Genomic DNA, 20,240 nt, shown 5'->3' with positions numbered 1-20,240 from the left:
GTTTGATACACCTTTTCATTACTGAAAAGTCCTGTTTGTCAGATATTTCAGCCACCCACCTGGGAACAGGCAAGCCACCTCATAGCTCTGCTCATCTACTCTCCAGCAGGTGGTCCAAGAAATGAGCTTCGGGAGCACTTGGCCGTAAAGACCCATCCCAGTCTCCTTGGTGGTCTGTTGCAAAGGAAACTGGGTGGCACTTGAAGATGTCACTACAGCATCTTCTGGTTTGGATGTGGGGGGGATAAGGCCAGAGCAGGACAAGTTAGATCTGAAGAGGACCCCCAGCTGCTGCCCACCCCTGGGTCTGTACGGGGGGCCTGTGTTTTGAGGCCATCACCCTGTGACCAGCCTTGACCAAGGCTGCTCGTTTGATTTCCAAGAGTCCTCCTGATTGTTATAAACGACCAAACCACAACCACTGCAAGTGGAGACCTTCTCCAGGGAAATCGCTCTTGCAAATCTGCTTGGGAAAGAGAGGAGAAACCGCCGGCATTTTTGATGCAAATAATGGATTGTTATTCCAGGCAGTTATGACAATAATTGAGGTAACCTGAGCCAAACACTTTAAAATCCCTTACCACTAAGAACTGTGCTTAACCCAGGTTCTCAGTTTGAAGAACCAAAGCTTTTGGGGGAAGGTCTCACAGCACCGATTCATCAAGGAGCCCTAATACAGGAGCAACCAGGAGAAAATTCTTTCACTTTTCAGCTTGGCTGGGTCAAACTGAGCAACACAAACATCCCCCCACCTTCAGATGCTGGCAGTTTCTGGACAGCAGCGTGTACAAGATAACCTCCTCTGCCAAGCCACCACCAAACGGTTTTGAGAGCAGCAAAGGAGTTGTGCGAGGAGCTGGGCAGCAGCCACTGACACAGATGTAATCGCCTGCACATTTGCCCCAAATGTCTCCCTGCCAGGCAGTGACATTTCTGCGCTGTCTCAGCTCTCTCCTCCATCACCATGGCTACAGCAGCCGCCAATCCACGGGCGAGTCCTTCCAGGGTACCAACAAACCCTCTGGGAGATGCTCCGAGAGCCAGCCCCTTTGGCAGGGAGACACTTCGGGGACCCTGGGACAGCCCGTACCACCAAAAATTTCCCCTTTTCTTATTTCCCTTCTTGTTTTTATTTTTCTCTTTTTTTTCCTTCTTTTTTTTTTTTTTGAAACACAAACAATGGAGCTAAAAGGTTGGGTATCAGGCCAATAATCATGAATGACGTGTCATTATTACACACCACACATTCATTATCTCCCACTCCAGCCATGTCACAGGCGGCTGGAGGAGGGCAGATAACGGGGTGCCTTCATGCAGATGGCTTATTATCACGATGTTCCAGGAGGGGCTTTAAGACAGTTAGTGATGCTGTTTGCCAGTTAAAGATTAGAGACCCCAGAGAATAATTAACAATCCCAAAACCCAGTTTTTCTGCTGGATTCTTCAGCTTTCTCCCCCCTCCCCCATCCTCTTTAATCTATTCACTCTAGCAGGTGTAATAAAGTGATAAGGACAGGCTCCGGGGATGTTTGTTTGGCTACTACGGGTGTACAAACCAACAATGGATGGTATTTTACTTCTGGCTTTCAGTGGCTTGAATCGAGACCAAAAATTTTGCAGCCCCCTTGCCCACACACAGCCACCCCTCCCTGCTGTGCTCCCAGCTCCCACCTGGGTGGCTGAGCTTCTTCCCCACCCGAAGGACAGCGTTGGTGGGACGGGCTCCCTTTTTGTTTCTGGAGGTCCAAATCACATCTCTTGGGTGCCAAGGTGCCCAGTGCCAGGACATAAACCCCAGGCTACACTGTTTGGGTCCAGGGCTGGAGCTGGTGGCTCTTCCAGCAGCGGTTTATCTGAATACGGCAAGCCTTTAATTAAACTACCTTTCAATAATTTACATGGCAGTTGTCCACCTGCCCAAACTGCTCCAGGGTTGTGGTTACAGCTGGAACAGAAACAGAATCTTAAACCCTCACAGCTAAAGGGCCTCAGGAGAGATTAGGAAAGCATCAGAGTAAAGGTGGATTTCAACAAGATGCCCCATTATCTCCAGGTCTAAGAGATGAGTTGCACCCTCCTGGATGTCAAAGAAAAGCTGTGATACATCTTGTAACAAGGTGGTAATGCAAAAAACCCACCCTGAATGTCTTCTGCCCAAAAGGAGATGGTCCTGTCTGCAGCAAAATCCAAACCTGGATGTTTTCCTGAAGCCCAGTCTTCAGAGTTAATGGCATTATGGAGTGAGGGATAGGATGAAGCACCCATGATGTCACTGCGAAGGACATGGTCACTCCCCAATGCTGCATGGAGAGAGGTGTTGGGGAGGATTTGGCCCCAGGCAAGTTGTCTCAGGCCCCTTCAGAGGCTCAGGCCCCCAGTCACAGAGGCTGTGGGAGGTGCCCATCACCTGGGGCCTGTCAGGTACTGCCCCAACTCTGGAGGACATTCCTGAGCTCCCAGGGTCGGCATGGAAGGCACAAGCACTGGCACGCCAGAAGTTGTCATCCCAATCACGCTCATCCTTCCAGGGAGGGATGAGACAGCATTGTGCTTTAAAGAGCATCCCGACCCTATCAGCAAGAGATGAGATATCCTAATTACGGCAGTACAGGCGAGGATCCGGGCTGTATCAGCCAGTACAGAAAGGTAAACAAGAAATATAACAATGGACCCTTAACACTCATTAGCTGTGTCAGATAATACCTCACTTTTCTCCCTTTGGGGCTTAAAATCTAATTAAGATTTTCCAACAATAAATTTCATTTATGCTCGTTCCCTTTTGTTCTTTTTAGGATCACACCGAGAAGCATCTGCGAGGCGGCTGCACAGCTCAGGGGAAGGCAGCTTCACTCAATCAGCCTCGGCTTGTGCTTCATGGACAAGGGAAACTGAGGCAGGACAGCACCATGGACAGTACAGAGGTGAGGTATACCACTGAGGAGATATCCCTGGCTCTTGCTTGAGATGTTTTCCCCTGGGAAGTGAACTCTGAATGGATACTGGCTGTGATAAGACCAAGCACTGAGGCTCCTGGACTAGCCCAAAATGTCCTGCAGTAAAGCCCCACCCTTCTCCTTGCTTGGACCTACAGCCATGGCAGGGATCCATGGGGAAAGGGACACTGAGACCCACTGAGTCCTGAGCACACCTCCACTCCAAACCCACATCCAGGCACTGCAGGGTGAGCAGCTCAAGCATCCATCACATATTGAGGCTGTGCACAGGGCATGGAAAAAGCTCCCGCTGTTACTCATTATAAGGATATCATTGCTAACTCCTTTTGCAACTGAGAGGTAAAAAATTAATGGGCTCCCCTCCTCTCACCACACCCCCAGCCCAAGTGCTGATGCCACGGGAACATGTACTGGCTAATCCTTAAACCCTGCTGAGCACAGCACTACCACTGAACTCTGGGAAGCTTGTTTTTTCCAAAACCACATGACACTTGGCACCTACAAGAGAAAAGCTGGGGGAGCAGCATCCACAGGGGCATGAGTGGGGAGGTGCAAGACCCAGCCTGGGGCTGGCTCAGCCTCCAGCTGTCCAAGGGAAGGTGGTAGAAGGGAACAGCTCTGACACGATGCTGGGGGTGCAGCCATCGTACCTCCAAATCTGAGGGCCTGACCCCTCTAACCCTTCTGTCTGTTTTCTTCTACTCCCATGCAATTTCTCAACTGGAGCTGTGATTTCTCAACTCCAAGTCTTTGAGGGCATTTTCGAAACACTCACCTACCTGAGTCTCTAGGGGAAAGGCCTTTCAAGGTGGATCTGTTACTGGAAGGCTCCTGCCTGAATTTTTGTGTCACCACCTGCTTGGACATCAGCAGCTTCACCTGCAGAAGTGCACAGCAGGGTCCTAAAAACACCCTGCTCCCCTCAAAACCGGAGGCTGCCAAAAATGCCCCTCTTATAAACCTCCCACCCCATCCCTCCCAGTCCTGCTTCAGCTGGGCTGCCCTTGATTTCAGAGTCCCTTCGCCCTTTCATAAGTTGTCAAGAAGAGGACTCTGAATGCCACTTGAGTAACTCATGTTCCAGGCATGGCCAAGGCATTAGAGCTCTTTTCAAGCTTCAAATGCCAAGGCTTAGAAGCACTTGTTGCTCCCATGGTGGCCCTGGCAGTGTCCCCACCATAGCAGAAGATGGACCCTGGTTAATGAACAGCCTGGCAGGAGCAGGTTGCACTATGGCCAGCTGCCCTGGGATAGCCAGCACTGCCCAGAGCAGCCTCCAGCCACTTCCTGGCAGCAGGGATAAGTGATTGCCATTCACAGCCTCCAGCCCTGGGAATGGCCCCCAGTTGGCTGTAGGTCTGCATGTTGTGGTCAGTGGGATTCAGGGAGTGCTGCCTTTCACCCATTAAGCAGCACTGGGAAGTGCTGGATTGGTGCTGTGCCTCAATTTCCCCACCCAGCAAATGGTGAATGATGCTCAGCCGCCCTTTGCAGCCCTGACGTGGTCCAAATGCTGAGCATTCCCTGATGTCCTTCATTTTCCCAACTGCCTTAAGGCTGGGAGAGCTGTGAGATGCCAGAAAGTCTTTTGGCTGATAAGCGAAACGACCCTCTCTGCTGTCATAGGGGCAACAATTCTCTTTATTGCTCACAGGGGAGATATGTACAGGGGAGAAGGTTTGTTCTGACATTAAAATGTTTCGTGCAGGTTGTAAAAAGGAGGGTGAACCAAGAAGAAAAGAGCAGGTTTTCTATCAGTAACTCCCCATAAGGCAGCTGGGGGTGCAGGGAGGTCCCAGGCACCCAGCAGGAGACCCTTTGTGTAATAAGCAGGTCAACACCCTCCTGGGACTTGGGACATCAGCCTTGCCAAGCAGGTGGGGTGACCACCAGGCAGGAGAGGTGGCACCTCCAGACCTTTCCTGGGGACCGATACCCACGTGGACACCAGTGCCCGAGGCAGAAGAGCACGTCCCACAGGTGTGGAAAGATGGGGAGATGGTGGTGCCATGGGGAGGTCAGGGACCCATCACACACAGGGGGTGCCAGGGCAGAGGGTCTCTGTGAAAATGCCCATCGCGATCGTGTGAAGCCAACTGAGGGGAGGAAGGAGGGTGGCTGGTTGGGTGCCTGCTACATGGCAGTGGTGATCACCTTCTCCTCGGGCTCCACCGTGTTCTCGTAGGCGTGCTGGTTCTCTTTGGACCTGCGTGGGGAGGGAGAAGCACAATGCTGAGCTCACCCCCAGCAAGATCGGCCTCCCCGAAGCCACCACTGGGAATCCTGACCTCGCTGGTGCCAGCTGTGCACGGAGTGAGGGGGGAGGTGGGGAGGACAGGAGGGGTCACCCTGCCAGGAAGGAAGCCAAGAGCAGGGTGGGAATCGCTCTAATTTTTGGTGAGGTCTGTTTTGACAGTCAACATCTACGTGGTGACTTGTGGCCACTTTTGGTGGCTTCTTCTGTAGGAAAGGTGTGATGCAGCATAAGAAAAATGTGGTGTAGCAGGTTGCAAGGTGGTGGATGGATCATGGGGCTCAACTGCAGGGACAGGGAGAGACAAGGGAGGAGGGGATACTGGGATAGTCCCTTTCCCTGCCTTCTGCTTAACCTCTGGATGATAAAAGTCCCCAGACCCAGGTGCATGGGACGTGTAAGGCCCTGAGTGGGAGAGACTGTGGCTCTGTGTGCCTGAGCTGTCCCCAGGGGGACAGAGCAGAGCCTGGGAGCCATGGGGAGAAGGTCTGAGAAAGTCCTTCACCTGAAGTCGGCTGCAGCTGATATGTATCTCCCTTCATGGCCATTGGACATGACAGGATCCTGCTTGTCCTCTACAGTCACCACCGTCTCAGCATTTTCCCTGGAGGGAGAGAAGGGAGATAGGACACTGAAGGAGCCATGCTGGGGAGCAGCCTCCCAGTGGTGATGGCAGAGAGGAAGGGACTGATCTGTCACTACAGAGACAATAAAGGTGTGATCCTGGCCTTGGACACACAACTCAGCCCCCTTCCCATCAGGACAAGGGCGAGGACAAACACTTTCACTGCTGGTTTGCAGAGGCTGTGCCCAGATGCCAAATACCAGCCCCTGCCTCTGGAGCTGGGACTCCCAGCACCGGGCTGGCAGTCAGCAAGACTCATTGTCAATATGTGGGATTGTTTCCTCCCACTAACTGGTTTTTCCAGTCTACTTCTATGTAATCTGTTGCAAAATAGTCCCCTATGGATCCCAACTGACACAGAGAGAAAAGTCAGGGCTCTGCTGGTGCTGCAGCTCTGGCTGGGCTGTAGGTGTGCACGTCTGTGTGAGCAAAGCAGAGCTGCTTTCTCTCAGATGTGAGTCTGGATCACTTGCAGAAGGAACCATTGGGCAGGGATGGAGTGTTTGACCTCAGACAGAATCTAGAAGCTGAGCTCTGGAGCGAGCCCGTAGCCCAGATGGTGCCAGGGGGAGTTATCTGAGGAGGGTGGGTGCAGGTCCGCCCTGAAAGCACATCCCTGACTCCTCCAGGGCGATTTCAGAGGCTTCTCCAAGGAACAGACTGGCATAAACAAGCAGCAGCTTGAGCTGATAGCTGCTGTCACAGTGACAGTGCAGAGCTGGCAGGGTGCCAGGCAGCCGAGCCTCATTGCCCGCTCTGCTGAAGAGGGGCCACATTAATTAAAACAGGGCACCATCCCCCCTCAAGCCCCTCGCAGCATCCTCTGCCTCTGGGCTGGGAAGAGGCAGCCAGGGATGGGCAGCGGTGGGAAACACCATCCCTGCTTCCCACTCCATGCACTGGGGGTTCCTTCAGTTTGAGGACAAAGGTTCCTCTTTGGGAAACAAAGACCTGCAGTCCTGGCAAATCAGACCATGTAAATATAGGTGTACACTCACTGCATTATGTGTTGGCCCTGAATGCATCCTAAAGGGACTCCCCTTAAATACATCTGGGGATGAAGCCGACCTGCTGTGCATCAGGATACACCCCAGCTCTCCCCCTCCTCAGCCTGGACAGGCTGCAGGAATGCACAAGTACAAGAACACTCCAGCACCTTTGGGTGCAAAGCCCAAAGCGACAGTGCCAGCGTAGAGGAATCAGGAAACAGGCTTCATTCCCTGTCGACTTTGGGCTCAGATTCAAGATCAGGTTCCTGTAACTTTGCCAGTTGGCCTTGCTTGGCTGAGCAGGAGCAGCAGCCTGTGGCTTTGCTTGGCCAGCAGTGGACAAGAGGTAACCTGTCCCACAGAGCCTTCTTCTGATGAGTAAGGCCACCTCATTTGTCTGTGCCATGGGCTCCAGGTTGAGAGCTCTGCCATGGCTTGGCTACCTCCCTCTTCTCCCAGCTCCTCTCAGTGCATTCTGACAACTTGGATCTGTCTGCTTTGCAAACAAAGCTGCTTTGAGCTTATTATCCCACGGATATAAGGCACATGGGAACTGCACCCGCAAAACTATAGAAAACCAGGCTCAGGCCAGTCCCCTGAACATGTGCCCCTGTAAACCAGCCACAATGCTGCTGGCTTCTCATTCCCAGCACAGCACTTTCTCATGGCAGCATTTGTACAGTGCAAGCTCACACCTGGCAATAAGTAACAGGGAGCAGAGACCAGGGCAGGGAGAAGAGGACAGAGAGATGAGGACAGGGAGTCTTTGCTCTCCCTGCCCAGCTCCCAGCACAGCGATCACGGTGTTCCCAGCCCTGGCACAAGGATGGAGGCTGCTGGAAGTGACACGTGCCCAGGCAGCTAAGCCCAACTCTGTCAACCCCCAACACTTACACTTTCTTCTTACACCAGAACCTGTTGACCACGAAAGCGATGGCCACCAGCACTAGAAACACAACCACCGCGATGACACCCTGTGACCACGGCTGGAGGCTGCCCCGGGCTACAGGAAAAGAAGAGGACACAAGTTAGAAATTCATCCTCAGAATTTGTCTGCTGGGTTTCTCCCATTCAGCTTCAGCAGCGTCCAGCCAAGAGCTTGGTCCTACAAAACCAAGCAGAACATGTTGCTGTCAATTCAGGCAAGCTTACCTGGGTGATAGCAATAAAACAAAGCACAAATAACAGTGGTTTCACTGGCGTTTGCATATGGAGTGTGGTGCCCTGCAGCTTTGGGGCCCCATATACAAATACATACACATATACATGTGCTGTGGGGTGCTGGTGACTCTGTGATGGGGGAAAAAAGGGCTGGGGGATGTGGAAGAAGGGAGGGAAGGAGAATGTTTGTCAAGGGGAAGAAGGCAGAGGAGTTTCAGCAAACTGTTTGTTCTCCATCCCCAGATACCACAGACATAATTCCCAGGATATTTTCCAAATACCGACTGGTAAAATAAGGACCCCGTAACAGTGTAAAATTTGGTTACCACTCTCACAGTAAACAGTTGTCACTGTGGGTTTCAGTAAAATGCACCATCCAAAAGTTTCCAGAGCAGCAAACTGATTTACGACAGGAAACTGAAGGCTGATGCATTCAGAGCAACAACCTCAATGCAGAGGCCAGGCAGGGCTGGAGGGGGGCCAAGCAGCATGGGGGTTGAGGGGAGAGCTGGGAGCTGACCAGGATATCCCCTTTCCCCCCACAGGTGGGGTGGACTCACAGGTTCATTTTCCTCTATCCAGACCTATACAGGGATCCAGCCATGAGTGAGAAGGCTGAGACATGCATTCCTGGATGTGGGAAGAATGTGAGGGCAGAGTAGTGAGAAGAGGAAACCTTTTCCCAGTCCTTGCTGGGATGGCTGCTCCTTGCCTCCCACTGGCTTTTGGAGCATTCAGGTGTAGTCAAACCCATCCTTTAGTCAAACCTGTCCTGTAGTCAAACCCATCCTTAAGCACTGTCATGTCAGCACCAAAGGGCACCTTGTCCATGCAGCCACATCCCTTTGGGATTTAATTACTATTTATTCAGGCATCTCTCTTCCTCATCTGCTGATCAAAATGCCAACCCTTGCACATAAGAGAGGTCTCTCTGCATGGGCACATGGGGTAGGTGGAGGATGCTACACCTGCCTGCTCCAGCATCAGCCCCAGAACACTCAGACCCGGACCTGGCCACTGATGCCTGCAAAGCTGAGCTGCCCCCAGATGAGCAATTGGTTCTTCAGTCTCACTCAGGAACTTTACACTAGTTGAACACTTCATCTGTCTCACAGGAGACAGATCTCTGCTAGAAACAGAAAAATGATCTTTACTAGCAGCAATAAAAGGGGGCTGTGTGCTCCACACGTGCAAACTCCTCATCTGTAACCAGCTTCACACTGGCTCTGCTGCTAACAGCTCTCCTCTCCTTCCTCTGATTTTTGGGAAGGGGGCTGTCCTTTGGTAAGGCCTCCAGTGTTTACTGCAAGAGACTTTTACCAAAAAAAACCCACCACCAAACCAGAAAAACCAAACCAACAACTCAAAACAAGGCTCTTTTTTCCTCTTGGAAGTGAAATCAGCCTGACTGCTTGGCTCACCAGCAGTGCCAGTCTGGAAAGCACTGGCACTCCTGGGCAAGGGGCTGTGAGAGCAGCCCCAAACAGCATCTCTCAGCCCCCTCTCCCCGCAGAGACACTTGCCGTGTTTACTGCAAGGTCCCAGGGCCAAAGCTGAAGCAGGAGGAATTCAGACGGAAATTCCCTCTTGTATCAGCGTGTTTCGACTGAAATACCATTGTATCAGCAGGCTGGGGGAGGGGTGGCACCAGGGGGTGGTGGCATTGGGAAGAGCAGGGTTTGGTCCCCTCCTGCCCTGCCTGGTGGGCAAGGATGCTCCTGCTGCCCACCAGCCCTGGGAATGCAGCCCTGAACACACCTATTGCCTCCCGCCTGAGCTTTGTCTCACTTTGTGTCCTCCCTCGCTCTGCCCTTGGCTGTTGGCCACATTTATTTATTAGTTGTAGTTTATTTTTCCCGTCGGAGTCAGGGTTTCCAGCCTAAGCCTAGGAGGGGGTGGTCACGTCCAGCCCTCTGTGATGTTTCTGCTGGGGTTAAGGGAGTTCAAGGTCAACCAGGGAATGAAGTCAGTGATGACTGGAAGTGCCAAATTTGGATCTCGTGATCTTCCAGCAAAGGAGGAGAGAAGATAAGTGGTAGGAAATTTCCTTGGAGTGACTGTGCTCAGGAGGTACTGGATGTTTTTGCAAGCGAAACCTCGCTCAGATGGCTGTTTCCAGCAGATTTCAGAGCATCCAAAGCCAAAAGGAAAAGCACCAAACCAAAATCAAGGGGTTCTGGCTTTGAGAGACCATGTAGGTCCTGGCTGCAAGGGGAGAGGAGGGTGGTAAGGGAACGGCAAATGCCTCCACATCGGGCTGAAATCCCCTGTGGGGAACTTACATGGGCATAAGAAAGGAGGAATGGGACCAGGTAGAGGCAAGAGCTTGATAGGATCTACTCCAGGTGTGACTATGGGGATCCCAGCCCTGGGGGGGCACTGCCTGGCTGGACCCCCACCAAGCACACCAGGAGGGATGGCCAAAGGGATGAGTCTCACCTGTGGAAACAGAACTGTGTTCCTGGAAAAATGCTTTATGAGGGATGCCCCTCCTGGGACAGCCTGTCCCTCAGGCTCTGCCACCTCCTCTCGGTTTCACTCCACGTCAGTGATGGGGTTTTCCCTCACCAACAAGATCCTGTAAGCCAAACTAAGCAATGTGGAACCTGCAGCCCTGGCAGACCTGTGTCCACACATCTGCAGCTACAAACCAGACCAAGGGAACTGCCAATGCTAAAATAAGCCTGTACACTTTTTGTAACTTCATTTCCATGCTCAACAGCAAAACTGAAAACACAGATTTTTGATACATCTTTCCTGAGTGCTTGGAAAACATCGGCTGGCCCCTATCTTTTCCACCCTCTGAGGAAGCTCTGCCAGGCTCTGAATCCTCATTAAAGGGTTTCTTTTTCTGCACCCCTTCCAAGCAACAGCAAAACTTTCAATCCTGCTGACAGTGGAGACCCCAGACTGTTAAATCCTCAGCAAGTTGGTAAACAAACACAGGAAGAGTGGTCAGGGCTGGGGCTTCAGAAGCAGAAGGGGGGAGGGAATTTTCCAGGGCTTTGGCAACACCAGATGAGTTTTAATTACTCCTCATTATTTCTAGCATTAGACAAGCCCTTCAACAAATTTCCTAAAAAAAATGCCTTAGCCATAGTAAGTTCCTCTATTAAGTTTTTTGGAAGAGAACAGGAGGGCAATTTGCAGAGGAAAATATTTGCTCTCTCTCCTCAGCAATGATCAAAATTACAGATTAACAGGAGAATCTGCGAGCTCAGGGAGCGACCCAGCACAGCACTTGCCCAAGGACGAGAGTGAGAGAGAAGAAAAAAAAGCCATAAGAAAACAGATTACTCATCTCAGTGCACAGTCCTGCGAGAGGTAAATCAGAGCTGCTTTATCTCCACATAAGCAGGTAAGATAAGCCTCAGGTGGCAGTTTCAGCCCTCGGCAAAACAGGTAGAAAGTTTCCATGCTCCAGCTCCGGTAAGACCTTCCAACCCCCGGGACACCCACCCATCCCGATGTGCAGCCACAGCTAAAGCTTAGCAGGAGCTGGGATGTATTTTCTCTTCCCAAGAGGCTCTTCCACAGTTGTCTCTTGTCCCCCACGGAGCAGTTCCCACTTGCCTGGGGCTCGGTGCACCTTCCTGCCTTCCCCCTGCCTCAGTTTCCCCGGGATATCAGGCAGCTGCCTTGCACTTACCTTCCTGGCAGAAGGCAGGCTCCAGCTCCAGGAGCAGTCCCAGGAGGAGGAGGAGGAGGCAGCGGGCAGGCATGGTGGCAGGCAGGGCCGGGGGCTCCCGGGGTGCAGAGGAGCAGCCGGGCGCTGCACTTGGACACGCCGCCCTCCCACAGGAATGAGCGCTAGGTCAATTATCAAACGCATTAACGAGGGAGGCCGATGCTCTCACCTGCTTATTCAAATCCTGCTGCGGGAAGGGGTGGAAGGAGGTGCCTCTTGCTTTCCCCCGCGGAAGCTGGCGGGGAATTTGGGGCACGGTGACTTGAACCTGACAGTCCTCTTAGGCAGGGCGTGGAAAGGAACTCAGGCACAAAATATTTGCATCAGCCCAGGAGGAAAAAGTGACATCCAGATGGGTAAAATTCTTCCTCAGTGATTGGGGAGTATGGTGTCCCCCAAGTCCCCATCCCCGCAGGAGGAGAGCAGGGGGAAGTCCAGTGATGTCTCAGCTTTGACAACCCTTCCCACCCTGTGGGACTCCCACTCATTTCCTTGCTCTTTTCTTTTCAGCAAGTGTCACTAACAACCCAGCAAAACACATTTGTGACTTTAAAACATCAACTTAATAAACCAGACTCGGTGCCGGCTACTGCCTTCCACTTCTTACATCTTGTTTAATTGTGAGACTATTAAAAAGAGCAAACACAGCCTTCACTTTATTGAGTCTTCAGGGCTGTCTCCAAAATTTCTTGACACCAGGAGAGGTAGAAACACCCGAAGACCTTCATCAGACAGCAAGGCTCACCCTTCACATCAGCTGTGCAGATGCTACAGGATGGGGAAGATTGCAGGTCCTGAGTTAAGCAGTTTCCCAGCCCATACCAGGTTTAGATGGCTGGCAAACCCAGCCCACGGAAGAATAAAAGTTATTTTGCTTCAGAGCTGAGAAACTTCACTTACTCCTGAAGGAAATTATAAAATTGCGAGCCGGGGTTTTCATCGTCGCTCTTCTTGTGGTGTGTCAGAGCATCTCTGCAAGCCCAGACTCTGAGCATCCCCCTTGGCAGCATATGAATTCCTGGCCTCTGAGTCTGGTGATCTCCCCTCCAGGGACCCTGCCTGGGTGCTGGGTCCCGCCATGGGAGCCCACAAGGGACCCGTGCTCAGGAATGTGCAGCATCCTCAGGAATACATACTTCGGGAGTACAATACCAGTGCAGGACTGCCCTCCTTCATCCCTCCTCTTTCCCCTGTATTTAGAATAATATCATTTATCCTGAAAACAAACCAGACCTGACTTGAGCTGTACAAGATTGAAGGACAATTCCCAATTCTTTCCCAAATTCCTTTCCATGACCAGGTAGGTGCCCACCTGCAATGCTGGATAATCCCATCCCCAACCTCACCAATTCTTGCTTGCAAACCCTGTGGGTCAGGGACTTTCCTGGTACACTGGGCAAGGAAGTGTCACAACAGGGGCTGGCCCGTAATAAGACTCTGTAAAAGCAATCTAATCATGTTTCAGAGGAAAAGGAGCGTCTTCTGAAGAAGTAAAAGTGAGAGTGAACTTTGGATTCCCCATTACTTGCTTCCACATTATCTGGGGAAGCATGCAGAGTTTGCCATCTTTGCTGCCTGCCTGTTGCTTGTCTCTCAGCAAACTCCCAGCAAAACCACCTGAGCTGTTCAGAGCAGAAGGCTTTATCAGCAGATCAGAAGTCCTAGAGAAGCCAGTCCTGCTGCTGCCCTTGGGAAATTCAAGGTCTGAGACATTCTGCTGTTGCCTCTCAGTCACGCCTGGAGCTGCGGCAGGTGGCTCATGAGGTTCCTTCTCCTCCACGTGTACTCCAGCCTTATCATACCAGGGCTCTGCCCAGTTTAGCTCCAGGGACCCTGGGCTGATATTTCAAAGACAGGGATGCCTCAAGAGTCTACCTGTATGCTGTGGTGTGTTGGGGTGACAGGATGTGACAGACCAGACCCTGAGCTGAAGGCAGGGCTGCTGTGCCTTCCAGACAGGGATCTTGCTCTCAGCTCCTTCCTGAGGAGCAAGCAACACATTACCAATTGCACAATCCCATATTTATATGAAATTCAAGAAAATTCAATTATTTAACCGTTTTGGGCTTGCTGATGAGGCCAGGGAATCACTCCCATGCTTATCTCAAAGCCCTTCTGTGCTCCAATGCATGTTTAGCCCAGGGCAGCTATTAGGAAGGTATGTGCCTTTGTGGAGAAAGCTCCCAGGGCACCTGCTTGGTTGCATATCCCTGGGTCTGGCCCGAGGGAATGAGAAGTAGCAAGTCACTGTAACAGCAGCAGCCTTGTTGCAAGGGTAAAGTCTGAAATTTCGACAAATAATTTGTCAACCGACTCCTCCTTCTGTCATTCTGGCCCTGGCCTGGGACCTGCAGTGGCAAGTAGCTCTGTGTTTCTGCACAGTGTGCTGGAAATCTTGCTGTGTCTCTCATTTAAGCCTTCAACATCACCCAGCCAGGTGAGTCAAAGCCCTGCAGGTCCATTTTACAGGCGAGGGAAACTGAGGCACTGAGGGGCAAATCACCTTGGCAGCATTCAGTCAAACCCAAGTGGAGCCAGAGCCAGAACAGTTCTCTCTCGGGGACCCATATGAGCAGTTGCCTGTACAATAGATCTTGCTAAAAGCAGGGATTGGAATTTCAGGATATCCTCCAAATATTGAGGGTTATTTCCTCTAAAAGATATGTAATTTTTAGGAGAAATTAACATTTGCTCAAAGCAATATTCCTGGGTGATACATTTCAAAGCACAGATGCCAGTTCCTCTTTGAAAAATGTTGCGAGATTGTGTTTTAATGGAAGTTGTTTGTCTTTCTCCTTCATTTCCTTCCTTCCTCTCTCCTTCCTTCCCTCTTTCATCCTCTCCATTTCCTCCCCCTCTCTCAGACAGAGCCACAAAAATAAAAAAAAAAATCTATGAGAGCAACTCTGAACATCCCCTAAAGAAGAGATTGTATTTTTCCTAGGAAAAAAAAAGTAATTATAAAATTGTTACATTTCAATAGCTGCTAAAAACATCAAAAAACCCCAAACAAAAAACCCTCAACACAAGCAAATAAAAAAACCCCACAGACCCAATTTTTAATTGCTTGTTTCTTTTGACATTTGCCATCAAAACCAAACATTCCTTTCTTGTGCCAGAATTCTCTCATTTCCCGTTGACACTTGTCTTTCAAATCCTGCCCAGTACGGATGCTGCCAGGAGAGAACTAGGAGCTACAACCACTGTGAAAAGGGCATTTTCTTGGCCTGGTGTGCCAGTGTGGATAAAAGGCAGCAGAAAAAGGCAGATCCTGCTCAGCTTGTCTTCTTCCATCACAGCTCTGTACCCAACTTGTCTTTAAAAATGCCTTTTAAGCTGCAATATATTTTCTTATTTACGTGCTGTTGAAAACTCCAGGTTTCAATGATATGGCAAAAGGGAATCACCCCATGCCAGCCTCATCCTCCCCACACCACACAGGGCTCAGCTGGACCATTTGCTCCTCTTCTGAACACAAGCACAGGGTCAAGAAAAAAACACCTCTTGGCATTTCATTAGACATTTTGTTACTCCATTTGTGTGTCCCCCAGGGCTGATGATAATCACAAGCCTTGAATAAACAGCAGGGAGACGTGGTGGTGGCCATGATCCCTCTCTGTCCCTCGTTTCAGGAGAATGTGTATTTTCCCCTTCTCCTCCCAGGCAGCCTGGATGCTCCAGTGGGGTCAGCCAGGACCTCACCTGTCGGGGCACTCTCTGGGAGCTGGTACCCAGGACCTGTGTGTGATGGGACACAGATGTGGCACCACAATTGGGCTCCAGGTGTGCCCTTCTTTTTCCCTAAAGATCTGCTCAGTAGCTTCACTGTGGCCCATGAGTATTTCATGGGACCCTCTGGATGATATTTTTTACACCAGTTGATTTTGGCATGGATCTCTGGGCAGCACTCACACCCTGCACTGTGTGTGCCTGATGCTGCAGCTCCATACATCCAAGGGCAGCAATGGCCTCTCTCCTCTGTCCCTTGTCCTCTCTGAGCTCCCTACTCCTCTGTTCCTGACACCAATAGCTGCCAGGGCTCTGGCAGCACATTCACATCAGCCTCAGGCCCCACAGCCTTGGAAAATTAGGCTGAGAAAACACCTCCCTGATCTGCCCCACCTTGCCCTGGGCTGGGAGGACTTAAACTAAAAATCCTGGAAATAAGAAGAAAATCCTCCTGCCTCTGCTGTGCCTTATTGTCAGGGGATCAGCCTGCATCCATGATTCCCCCTTGACTTTCCCATCTGTCCAGAGGGCATATTGCACCCCTAATCATCTCTGAGTGTGGGGGAAAACACCACTGCAGATAGGCAGGATCCCAATGTGATGCTCAGAAGGGGAAAACGGAGCTGACTTCGCTCTGGATATTCCCTCCTGCCCAGAGATACCGAATGGAATGAATAATTTGCTATCCGATCATCTCTAATCTTCATCCCATAAAATCAGCAGCAAGCTGGGAGGGTTTTTGAAGCCTCCAGCTGCATTTGGTGATAAGACATGAGGCAGGAAAGATTGGAAGCCCATAAAAATGATAATCTCAGGCTTCAGTGTAACTTGGTGGAAGGGTTTTCTCTTGTCCTTTCATTAAGGATGGATTTCATGATCTTCCTTAAATAACAACAAGCCTTCTCACGAGGAATCTCCCACCCAAAAACTGGTTGCATTGTCACTAGGAAACAGGAGGCCAAGAAGCCAGAAAAAAATAGATGGAGCACAGCTTAGAGCAAGGGCCAAGGCCAAGGGGTGGGAGGAAAACAGGGGACTGGAAGTAATTTCTGAACAGAGAGAGAATCTTTAGGCATTGAGGCTCTGCCTGGGAGAGTCAGGCACCAGCACCATGTCAAGCTGCTGGCCATGAGCCTGGCTGTGGAGTAAAGCCTCATCCTCCTCATCTTTCACCTCCTTGGCATGAAGAGAAATATCTTGTCCCATTTCAGTGTGGTTTGATGCACCATCCTCGTCGCTGTTCCCAAATTCAGTTAATTGAGAGAGAAGAAGGGAAAGGAAAAAACCCAACTCATCAACCATTTCCATGTGAATCTCAACCAAGATGGCCAAGAGGAGGAGAAGGAAAAGGTGGCTGGCTTGGTGGGGGCGGACAGTTTCAGGAAATAATTACCTCAGATGCCAGAATAGGAGAAAATTAAAAGTGTAAACTATAATCAGATGTTAAGTTGCTTTTCTTCTGCTAATTGAAATAATGTTTTCTCTGCTACCCACCACTCTACCCCTTTCAGATGCTAATCCCTATCAAACATGGACTTACAATTACAAATTCATAGGCATTTTTCCCAGGAGCAGAAATTGCTTTGCCCTGTAACCTCTAAGATGAGGTCTTAATAGGAATTCACGAGCAGTCGCTGGTAAAGCTTCATTAGCCGGAGAGAATAGACAAGGGCAAGTTGCAGTACTCCCTAACCACTCTAGGGAAAAATTAATTTAAATTACTTTGTAAAGTAACAAGGCCAGATAATGTGTTTCCTTCTTGGATTACTGTTTTCCAACACCCTAATGTGCTGACAGATTAGGTTACTTTGCCTGTCTTGATGGTGGTCCATGCTAAGTTGTGATTTATGGAGTGCAGAAGCCTTTGGAAGAAGAAACACTGACCCCTTGGGCCAGAGCTGGATGGAGACGAGGTGAGGACCTGGCTGGATCTCACCAGGCTGGGTTGCTTGGAGGCTGTTGGGGTGGCAGCCACCTCCAGCACAACTTCAACACAGCCTAGAAGAGAATCCTGGCTATTGAAGGTGACATTTCAGTATTTCCCTGGCTGAAAACTGATCCAAGACTCCTGCTGCTTTGGAACAGCTCTAGATTTGTTTCCTGGAAGCCAGATCCTGAGTGATGCTGAGTCCCATTTTCCCAAGGGTTGGACCAGTTTGGAAAACCTCTTCCAGAAGTCCCTCAGCAAAGGTACTGCATGGGACTGATTCCCAACCAGCTAAAACCTAAAATGCACTAAAATATGCTACAAACCAAGTCAGCAGCCCCAGGATGGGGGAGCTGTGATTTCACATACCCCCTCCAGCCCTTGCCAAGCCTCCCCAAAAGGAGCTATAATTCTCTTCCCCTGGCACCAGGCTGGATGCTTTTCATGCCAGTGTGGGTTTATGGAGCTTTGCAGCTAGCCAAGTGAGGGGCCACAGGAAGATGGGGCGATAAGGGCTTGGCAGAGGGGCTGTGACTCTTCCCAGCACCCTGGGCTTGATGCTGGGCTTCTGTGGGCACTGCCAGTGCCTGGCATTATTAACCTGAGACTTGTCACACAGAGTGGGCCAGTCTGGCTAAATCCTCAGGGGAGGAGAGCATCATTCAACGAGGAGACAAAGAGTTCAAAGGGCCCTTCGGCAACAAACAGCGCTGATCATCTCAGCTGATTAAATAGGTTCCCAACTGAGCTGGGAGTCCTAGGAGACCAATCTGAAGCTGGGAAGATTTATGGACAGCTACCTGAATTGGAGAGGGAATGTATTGATTTTATTCCTGGCTTCTGAAGGGGATTGCTGTTGTTTTTCAGAGCAAAGATAGGGCTGGTGAGAGATGCATTGAGACAGAGGGGTAGATAGGTAGGTAGAGGGTTGCACAGACAGAATCCCAACCCATCTAATCATTTTCTTGTCCCCACTTACCTGGGGGAAAATAAAAACCCCCACAGATCTAAATTCTGTCATTCTCCCACCCGAAACTACAAAACTTCAAAATGGGATTATAACCCCCAAGGATGAGGTTTTGTGTCACCCCAGTTTCTGCACTCACTTGAATTTCTTTCATGCTCATCAGCAACCCATTGCTGTTCAAGCCCTGACAAATCCTGGACCACCTTTGCTGCTGACAAGTCCTGTGTTTTGGTAGCTCCAAGCACAGTTAAGAGTGCCCTTGAGTTTTCTTAACTTTGCTGTCTTGCATCAGGCAGTACTCAGACTCCTGGAAGGCAGAGGAGCATCAAGAAATGCCATGTCCTATGAGGAAGACACTCCTGCATGGCCATCTAGGCCCCCAATGGGTAGAGAAGAGCCTGATTTCAATTGGGCTTCTCCAGCCTCACAGCCTTACTGGGGCAGAGGAAGGACCCTGGGCAGAGTGAGGAGTATTCCCAATACAGGAAATCAGCCTCAGCATCCTTGAACTCGGTTTTTCAACCTACAGAGCCCTGCCAACAGGCACCAGCCCTATCTATTTCCATGCTCATCAGCAAGGGCAGCACATTTTCAGGTGGCATCTCACTCCTCTTCCTTCTCAGCACCAGAGTTTTTGCCTGGAATATGCAGGGGGAAAAAAATAACAGGGCCATCGGCAGCGAGTGAAATGAATCTAATAACCTCCACTTCTTTTCAACAAGCTCCAGTTGTTGCTTTACAAGTGTACTCCAACCCCGGCAAGTGCCAAACAAAAGCTCCCCTCTCCTTCTCTGAGCCTGTTAAACAGCCTCATTATTTCAGCGAGCTGCATCTGCCGGGCGGCAGCCGCGATTACCATAACACAGGGGCACGATTTTGGCCCGGATGCTTCCCCCTCGATTCTGCAACAGGCGAGAGTGTTGGTCTGGTAGAAAAAATAAAATGAAAAATAAAGGGCCGGAAAAAAAAGATTGAATGCATGAAGTCACTTTTCTGGCTGCTACCCAAGCAAACAGATGCAGGTAACGGAGGAGATGGGAAAAGTCACATCACCTTCTCCTCTGAGCAGCGGCTTCTGTTGCTGGGGAAGGGAGTGGGAGGGACATGGAAAGGCCAGAGGGATTTCATGTGAGTCCAAGGGCTGAAAGAGGCATTTCTGGGAGTATATTGATGTTAGGAGAGCTTTTTGGGAACCTTAACCTATTCCTGAAGCCTTGGAGGCTGCCAGCCCCACCAGGATGCTACTGTGACCAAGTTGAGTACCATGAGATGGGGGCAGGGATCCAAGGCTCCTGTGGGAGGGATGGGATTGATAGGAAAAGGCTGAACAATGCCAAACTGTGCTGTTGTGCCTCAGCAGCTGAGAACAGGCTGCACTTGGATCCAGCCCTGAACAGGTTTTGAGGACAAAAGGTGAACACTCCTGAGAGATGCCTTTGCCTGGGACTGAGGAGGAGAGGCTGTTTCCAGGACTGGGAGGGACATTAATTAGAACTCAATAAATAGCAGGGCATTGGCACAGCCACCGGTGCTCCCACTGGGAAGTGTGAGTCTTCCCAGGGTCACCTCACCTCTGCGGAAATCCCAGGAGACTCAGCAGCCTGTGCTTTGCTGGCAGAGCCAACAAGGAGCCAGTGACCACAGGCACAGAACCCAGTGCCCCCACATTCCAGGGAGTGGGGACCAGTGGACTAAGACCTCCAGAGCCTGGCTGAGCTGTGGGAACACCAGCTCTTCAAAACTTTCTCTCTACCTTTCCACCCCAAAGTACAGAGTTCTGCAGGAAAATAGCTGCAGTGTTCAAATACAGTGGGTTTAACATAATGATTGTTGGTCTGTGGTAACTCCAGGAAGACCTGTAGAGGGTGGAAGAGTCGGGAAAGGAGAGGAGAGGAGAGGAGAGGAGAGGAGAGGAAGAGAAAAAGAAAAGAAAAAGAAAAAGGGGA

General features: G+C 50.7%; 1 protein-coding gene and 1 long non-coding RNA gene across 2 annotated transcripts; one reads left to right on the top strand and one right to left on the bottom strand.

Annotated features, from left to right (window-relative positions):
* Positions 1 to 2,327: 2,327 nt before the first annotated feature.
* On the top strand, positions 2,328 to 2,915 carry LOC113967473. The gene is made up of 3 exons (XR_003534186.1): positions 2,328 to 2,421; positions 2,529 to 2,646; positions 2,793 to 2,915. It is a non-coding gene; the product is annotated as an uncharacterized LOC113967473 (long non-coding RNA).
* A 1,662-nt stretch (positions 2,916 to 4,577) lies between these two features.
* On the bottom strand, positions 4,578 to 11,806 carry PDZK1IP1 (PDZK1 interacting protein 1). The gene is made up of 4 exons (XM_027683283.1): positions 11,633 to 11,806; positions 7,717 to 7,825; positions 5,714 to 5,812; positions 4,578 to 5,160 (listed from the first exon to the last, which is right to left on the bottom strand). The coding sequence occupies exons 1-4, from the start codon at positions 11,703 to 11,705 to the stop codon at positions 5,088 to 5,090; spliced, it is 354 nt and encodes a 117-aa protein (XP_027539084.1). The 5' UTR covers positions 11,706 to 11,806; the 3' UTR covers positions 4,578 to 5,087.
* Between the last annotated feature and the right edge of the window lie 8,434 nt (positions 11,807 to 20,240).

This window comes from Neopelma chrysocephalum, unplaced genomic scaffold (genome assembly GCF_003984885.1).
Source record: "Neopelma chrysocephalum unplaced genomic scaffold, ASM398488v2 Primary Assembly neopelma1_64, whole genome shotgun sequence".
Classification (NCBI taxonomy): Eukaryota; Metazoa; Chordata; class Aves; order Passeriformes; family Pipridae; genus Neopelma; species Neopelma chrysocephalum.
This window is presented reverse-complemented; position numbering and strand designations above follow the sequence as displayed.

What these genes read in the sequence shown, in the direction of transcription:
- PDZK1IP1 (XM_027683283.1), bottom strand. Translation starts at nt 11,705, where the DNA reads ATGCCTGCCCGCTGCCTCCTCCTCCTCCTCCTGGGACTGCTCCTGGAG. An exon ending in GCCTGCCTTCTGCCAGGAAG is followed by an intron (nt 7,826 to 11,632) that starts GTAAGTGCAAGG and finishes CTTTTCCTGTAG; the next exon opens with CCCGGGGCAGCCTCCAGCCG. An exon ending in TCAGCTGCAGCCGACTTCAG is followed by an intron (nt 5,161 to 5,713) that starts GTGAAGGACTTT and finishes CTCCCCACGCAG; the next exon opens with GTCCAAAGAGAACCAGCACG.